Source organism: Meles meles, chromosome 8 (genome assembly GCF_922984935.1).
Source record: "Meles meles chromosome 8, mMelMel3.1 paternal haplotype, whole genome shotgun sequence".
NCBI lineage: Eukaryota > Metazoa > Chordata > Mammalia > Carnivora > Mustelidae > Meles > Meles meles.
In genome coordinates, this window is record NC_060073.1 from 3,523,681 (window position 1) to 3,531,234 (window position 7,554).

General features: G+C 65.3%; 1 protein-coding gene across 1 annotated transcript; it reads left to right on the forward strand.

Annotated features, from left to right (window-relative positions):
- Positions 1-439: 439 nt before the first annotated feature.
- On the forward strand, positions 440-7,289 carry FGF3 (fibroblast growth factor 3). Its single transcript, XM_046014238.1, has 3 exons — positions 440-659; positions 2,681-2,784; positions 6,921-7,289. Exons 1-3 carry the CDS (start codon positions 440-442, stop codon positions 7,287-7,289), a joined length of 693 nt encoding a protein of 230 aa, XP_045870194.1.
- Positions 7,290-7,554: the final 265 nt, after the last annotated feature.

Genomic DNA, 7,554 nt, shown 5'->3' on the forward strand with positions numbered 1-7,554 from the left:
AGCGGAGCCGCTGCTCGACGGCGCTGCGCCCGGGCCGAGTGTGCGCGGGCGGCGCCCGGCCCGAACCCCGCGCCCCGCCGGGCTCCCCGCCCCTCCCGCGCCCCCGCCTGGGGACCACGTCGGCCTTTTGTTGCCGAACCGTCTTTTCTTTCAGCGCTTTGCGCAGCAACGGAAATTTCACCCGATCCTGGGTGAAAATTAAAGAGGTGCCTGTCCTCTCTCTCTCTCTCTACCTCCTCTCTCCCCTCCTTCCCCCCCCACCCCCGCTCCCTCCCGCCCCTCCCCTCCCCTCCCCCACTTGCCGCGGAGCGGGAGTCGGCACCGCCTGGCGCGGGAGCGGGCTCGGAGCGCCTCGCCTGGGCCCCGCCGCCGCCGCCCCTTCCATGGGCGCCGCGCTCGCCTGCAGCCGCCGCCGCCGCGGGGCGGGCGCGATGCCACGATGGGCCTGATCTGGCTCCTGCTGCTCAGCCTGCTGGAGCCCGGCTGGCCCGCCGCGGGTCCCGGGGCGCGACTGCGGCGCGATGCGGGCGGCCGCGGCGGCGTCTACGAGCACCTCGGCGGGGCGCCCCGGCGCCGCAAGCTGTACTGCGCCACCAAGTACCACCTCCAGCTGCACCCGAGCGGCCGCGTCAACGGCAGCCTGGAGAACAGCGCCTACAGTGAGTGCGGGCCCAGCGCGCGGCCGCCGGCTCCCCGGGGAGGCGCGCCCGGGACGGGTGGGCGCGCCAACGCCGCCCGGGAGAGCGCGCCGGGGTCCCCTGCTGTCCCCTCGCGTCCGGGAGAGCAGCGCGAGGGGCGCTGGGGGTCTCCAGTCCGAGGAGACGCGCGGTCGGCAGCTCCGGGGCTCCCCGCTCGGCTGGGCGCGGGGGCCCTGACAAGTTCAAGCCCTTTGAGTGTCTCGGAGAAGAGGCGCCAGACGAGGCATTTATTTTCTTCTTTATTATTTTGACGACTTCTCCTTCGGCCGACCCGGGGCACCGCCCGCCCGCCCCTCCGCGCTTCCTTGATCGCTGCCGCCCCGGTGGCCGCCCGGAGCCGCCGCTTCCACCTGGAGGACTGTGGCCGGGACAGAGCGGGGTCCTGGGCTGCGGCCGCCGCGTGTGGAGAGCCACCCCCCCCCCCCCAGGCCAAACGGCGGCCCTCGCGCCTCCGCCCTGGGCCGCAGAGCGAAAGGCAGGGTGGGCGCGCCCCTTCGGGGTGGGGGGCCGAGGGATACGGGTTAGGGCCACGGAGATTCATCCGCCTGGGTCGGGGACAAGGTTATGCTCCCGCTGCCCCACACAGGCCCGAACCGTGCTCGTGGAGGTCCCGCGGGGCTCCAGGGTTGGGCTCCACCGGCCGCAGGGACCCTGGTTCCTGCTCAGCCTCCCGGAGAGGAACGCGAAGCAGGGGATGGAAGCAGCTCGGCCTGATGGGCAGCAGGAGGCCGGAGCTCCGGCGCGGCAGTGGGAGCGTGGCCAGGTCCGGGGTCCCTCTGCGGCACCAGGCGGGTAGGAAGCGGTGCGGCGGACTGAAGGCGGCCGCGGGAAACCGCCGCTTCCTCTAGGAAAGCTGCAGCTCCGGGGAGGACGTCCTGGGAGGATGCCTCTGGATACCTGCGTTGGGGACAAGCTGGGTCTCGGCTGTCCCCCTGCGCAGGATGGGGCTGCCGGAGCTCACGCGCTCCTCTCACAGCCACACCTGGAGCTCTCCAAATCCAGTCTCCCCCGCGGAGTCACAGAGCATGGAAATTCTCCGGGTGTCCCAGGCTGGCAGCCTGGAGGCGGAGGAGGGCGCGATCCGCAGCCGCCCCTGCCGGGCATCCAGAGGCGCACTTCCCCGTGCCTGGATGGGGGCGTCGGAATCCGCCCAGCCTGCCTCCCAGTGGACCCCAGGTGGCGGCACATCTGGGCCCTGTGATCGCTGCCATGCAGAAGCCAGGGCTGCACCCAGAGAGCCCCCCCTCCCCAAGAGGGCATTGCGGAGGTTCCAGTGCTCCTTGGAGCCCTTTTAGGGGGACAGCGGCCTCCCTCAGGCCTTTGCTGGAGGACCGCTGGTGAAAAAGCGCTCCTGTGTCCAGAAGGAAGGCTAGGGGAGGTTGAACCTTCCTTAAACACAGTGAGGAGTGGGAGAGCCCAGAGCAGTTTCCCTCTGGGAGCTGCAGCGTCTCATCCCACTTCCTGCTCAGCTCCTGCATCCTGCCTGGACCCTGCCCTGGACAGTTATCTCCTGCCCAAGTCCACTGCCAGTGAGTTTGGGTGGCCCAGTGCTCACTGCACCACGGGGACTGTATTATCCTCCGGCTGCATCCCGGGCCCCATTTCGCCCGGAGAGCTCCCGCACGGCTCTGTGCAGCCCAGGATCGAATTCCAGCTCCCACGCGTCCCTGCGGTCTTGGGAAAGTCACCCAGCCTCGGCGGTCTCAGTTCCCTTGTCTATCAGATCACCACGAAACTGGCTTGTGAGGCGGTTGACAGGCTCCAATAAGCTTCACCTCCTGCAAGGCATTAGCGTAGAAATGTTCATTGTATTAGTTTCCTTCCCTGTTTGAATTCTGCTCCTTGGAGAAGCCTTCCCTGAGAAGTCTTCCCCTGAGCTTCCCAAGTCCTCCCCCCGAGCGTCGCCCAGCCTGGGGGTTCAGCTCTCTGCCCTGAGCTGTGTGGAAGGCACAGGGAGTGATGGGCTTTCACACTCTTCCCAGGTATCCTGGAGATGACGGCGGTGGAGGTGGGCATCGTGGCCATCAAGGGGCTCTTCTCCGGGCGGTACCTGGCCATGAACAAGAGGGGGCGGCTCTACGCCTCGGTGAGTCCGCCCTCTCCTGTGGACACGCGTGCATGGGGCAGCATCTCCCTTGGACCTCTCCTCGGGGGACAGAGGGGACGTGGACAGTATAATGCTTTGTCCCAGCAGCATGGGGACCTGCAGGACCAACCAGCTGGGACCAGGGTCTCAGGCCCTGGGTGTCGACACCCAGTGCTGTTCCAGCGGCTTCTCTTGGAGGCGGCTGCCAGTTCGGTTGGCTAGGAGCATGGCCCGCGGGGAGGACCCCACGGGGGGTGAGACTTGTCTTATGTGCCCAGTGCCATTGGGTCAGAAAATGCCCCTCCAAACTTTTTCTCTTCCCCAGCACTGCCCTCCCCTCGAGGTCGCTGACAGCAAGGCAGAAATTGTCCCCCCCCCCACAAATTTCCACTGGTATAAATGGACCTGGCGAGCCTTGGAACACAGTATGACTGTGCGTTGGGCAGAAGTTTTCTGTGGGCTCAGCACAGTGCTCCTGGAGGGAGAAGGGAGGGAAGCAGGACCCCATACAGCCGGTTCTCCCCAGGATGGAAAGGGAAGAACTCTTAGTTCTTAGGCCCCGACATAGAGGAAGGGACACAGGACCCGTGTCCCAGACACACAGATTTGGAACCCAAGCTGTATACCGCCTGGGGCCCCCACAACAGAAAAAGGGTCCCGTGACTCCATATGCATTGGCAATGTCCTTCCCCCAACGGCAGGGGTGGGGATGCCTGGAGTAAAACGCGTGTAAGCAGGAAATTTGCTGCCCCCAACCAGTCATTACGTGCAATTTGGCTGATACCTCCCCGAGCAATGAGAGGTTTTCCATCCACAAGGAACCTAGACAGCACAGCCCGAGACCCATCTCCCCGCAGTTCCCCTCTCCATTCAGCCTGTTTGCAGGGGTCACACGCCAGCCTCTCCTGGCGCGTCTGGAAGTTGGGCCAAGTGTGATCAGGAAAGAGTTGCAGGAAGACACTCCTTTCAGCTCCTTATTTTATCAGATTTTGTTTTTCTGGTTTGCAAATGCAAAAATTTGGAAATTTTTTTTCCAATGCAAAAATGCAAATCGGAAATGCAAAAATCAGAATGAGCCCATTGGTTTTCTCTGACCCCGGGGGTCACTTAATAGAAGCCAGGGACCCTCTGGTGCCCAGCATCTCCTGCACGTGCTCCCCGAGTCTGCAGACACCGATCGCGGCTTCTAAAGACAAGCCCGCAGGCCAGGGCTGGTCTGACTCTTTCTTGAGGCAAACTGTGGCTTTCCAAAAGCCTCCACCCTGGACCCCTGATGCCCAGTGGGCAGAATGGACTTCTGATCCCGAAATGTCCTTAGACTACCTACAGACACCGCTGTCCCTAATGCAGAGGGGCCCCAGGAGGAGTTCCGTTCTTGGCAGTGAAGGTGCAGGTCTTGCTGATGCCGGAGGGCGGCCGTCCACCCTGGGGAAGTTCACAGATGGGGCAGGGAGGGCTGAATCAGGAGACGTGTAAGGACTTTGACGCCTCTTCTGGGGTGGGGGGTGCGGGGTGGCCCAGGGCTTTGGGATACAGAACAAAGCATGACCAGGGGGATCCCCGTGGGTCGGAGTCTACCTGTGGCGGCTCTCACTAGCGCTAACTACGCTGCCTGCCTGCCTGCCTTCCGTCCGGCAGTCATTCCTTCATTCACCCGTGCCATGGACATTTGCCAGATGTCGCACTCTCTGCTAGGCGTACGTTTTGGGATCTTACTCGGAAGTGAATGCACTGTTGCCGTGGCCCCCAGGAGCTCCCCATCCCCCATAAGTTATCCCCCAGGTGCCTTGGCCCCCAGGGGAGTTGCCCAGCCGCCTTCCACTACCTTCCACCGTCATTCCCACCGCAGCCTCTGGAACCTCCTGGGTTCCCCGGAACAGGCTTCGCTGATCACCCTTCCTTGCTTTGCCCAGACCAGACGCCCCCCTCGGAAGGGCCCACCTCTCCCTAATGACTCCTAAATGTCCCCTCATTGGGAAGTTACCTCTCAGCAGGCCTCCTCCTCACACCTTCGTCGCACCACACTGCCCGCAGCCAGCCGCCTTCCCTCCCTCCCTGACACCCCCTGCCCGGTTCCCCGGGGATCTGGAACCAGCTGCGGGGGCGGTCTTGCCAGCCTCCTGCACACCGTCCCCGGCCGGCTTTTCTGGAGCGGCTCCAAGTGCTGCGGAGCCTGAGAAGGCAGCGTGGGCTCCCAAGGCTAAGGTCGGGCAGAGGCAGCGGAGTCTGAGCAGGTGGTACAGTAGAGTTTCAGTGGGCGGGAGCGGCTGCGGGGAAGGCCCTGTGGGGCCCACGGTCTGGGGTAGGACAGCTGGACCCAGAGAGGCATTGGGAACTGTTGCCATTGCGAGTCTCCCCTGGGGCCCCCTGACCTGTGACCCTGGTCCTGAGCTGACACCTTCCTCCTGGTCATCTTGACTCTCTAGGAGCGCCTCCAAGGTGCAAGATCTCTCCCCCAAGGTCAAGGACCTCTCCCAAGGTCAAGGACTCCCTGTGCAGGGCCTGCATGCCTCACTCTTAGGGGCTCACAAGACCGGATCCCTTCAGTTGTCCCACAAAGAGAAAGCCCACTCTCTGGCGTCCTGGTTGCTGGGCCTCAGCCACAGGACGGAAGGGCCTGGGACAAGAGCCTGCGCTGTCCCTGACTTCCGCACGGCCGAGTGTGGGGACCGGATGCTAATGTAGCCGCCTGGCATGGGGATCAGCCCTGAGCCTCCCGCTCGCCCCCAGACGGCCCCTGGTCCCCACACCACGTACAAGGCTTTGAGCACAGTTGGAACAGCCTCTCCCAGGGCTCTCTGGGACTTGGGTCCCCCCACCCCGTGCCCGGTCTTAGTCAGCAGCACCTGTTCCGTGACCCGGGCGCATTCTGGGCATCCCCCGAGGGCTGGGGCAGCAGGCGGCGCTGAGGTTCCAGGGAGAGGCAGCCCCTCTTCCAGCTGAACGGGAGCCCCCCACCCCTTCCTCTGCCCTTACGTGTCTTCAGGGAAAGAGAGGTGTGCGGTGCTCGACCATCATGTGCCCTATGGCCCTGCTAGGCCACATGCTGTCCGGCCCCGACCAGTCTGGGTCCCCCCGAGAATGGGCCCGGGGCCCTTTGGGCACCTGCACTCAGTAGCAGCCCCCCTTTCCCTCTGCAGATGGAGACCGTGAGGACCTCAGGCTCCTCCTGCCCATTATCCCCTGGCCCCCAGCCCTGCCCCCTGGCGCCGGGTGAGGAGGGAAGCCCTGGGGGCACTTGGCTTGCCCACCTGCCTACAGCTCAGACCAAAGCCTGACCTGTAAGTCAGACTCACCACCCCTGATCACCACCCCACGAGGTGGCCCAGGGGACATTGGTGCAAAGCCCGTTAAAAGTCTGTGCCTCTCCATCTTTGGGTGACTGTCTCTCAGAAGGCAGAGATCCCGGCCCAGCCCAGGCCTCCCAGCCTGTCCCAGATGCACGAGTCCCCGTTCACCTCTGCGGGCAGCGGTCTCCTCTACTCCCCACTGTGTGGGGCGCCCACACACCTGAGCCACCCTGACAACAGCAGTGTCTGCGCCCCGGCTCCCGGCTGGGCTCCTGGCTTTGGCTCCATGTGCATGGGGTGAGGACCGCGGGAGCCAAGACAGCCCCTCTCCAAGTTCAAGGCCCAGAGCCGGGACCTAAACTCCAGTGCAGTGGAGAAGCCAGGCTCACGAGAACCCAGCCACATCGCGGTGGTCATTTCTCTTTCTCGCGTACAGATTCCAAAAGCGGTCTGGGACACCATCTGGGTCCAGGTGTCCTGCCGACGTCCCCGCCTCCAGCAGAGATGTGGGGCAGGCCCCGTCTCTGCTCTGCGGTGACATCCGCCCCTCCCTGTGCTGGATGCCCCCCACCCCCAGTCAGTGCCCAGGGAAGGGGGACAGGGCTGGGGGCTCACTCTCCCCGGGGCCTCAGGAAGGCTTGGCAGAGCAGCTGAAGCCTTGAGCTGAACCCTGAAGGCCACGTTCACCAGACTGCGAGGGAGGACAGGCGCAGCGGAGGCATGGGTGTCCGGCAGGAGGGAGGAAGGAAGGGGGGCCTGGCCACGGGACCGTTGGTCCCCAAGACCCCAGCCCCAGCCCCCGTGGGGGCCTCCCCAGCGGCTGACCGAGGCCTTCCGCCCCCGCAGGAGAGCTACAACGCCGAGTGTGAGTTCGTGGAGCGGATCCACGAACTCGGCTACAACACGTACGCCTCCCGGCTCTACCGCACGGCGCCCGGCGGCCCCGGGGCACAGCGCCAGCCCGGCGCGGAGAGACTGTGGTATGTGTCCGTGAACGGCAAGGGCCGGCCCCGCAGGGGCTTCAGGACGCGCCGCACCCAGAAGTCCTCCTTGTTCCTGCCCCGCGTGCTGGACCACAAGGATCACGAGATGGTGCGGCTGTTGCAGAGCGGGGCCGGGCTCCGCGGTGGGCGGCCCGGGTCCCCCGGCAAGAGTCCCCGGCCCGGGCGGCAGCGACAGCGGCGGAGGAAGCGGAGCTGGCGAGGCGGCGCATAGGTCACCGGGCCCAGCACAGAGAAGGCCGTCCAGGGTCCCGGCAGCAGGTGCAGAGCGACCATGGGCCCCGCCGGCCGTCCTGCCCGGCAGCTTCCCAGGACAGCTCCACCCCTTCCTGCCCCTCCCTGCTTCTGCCCGGCTGGTGTTTGGAGGCCAAGCCCTCCCGACTCTCTCAAACGGGTCAGATCAGAAGGCAGCCGGGGCTCCCAGGGAGGGCTGCTTCCCATCCGCACCCCCATGGGCTTCCGTTGGCAGGGCCCCCTCG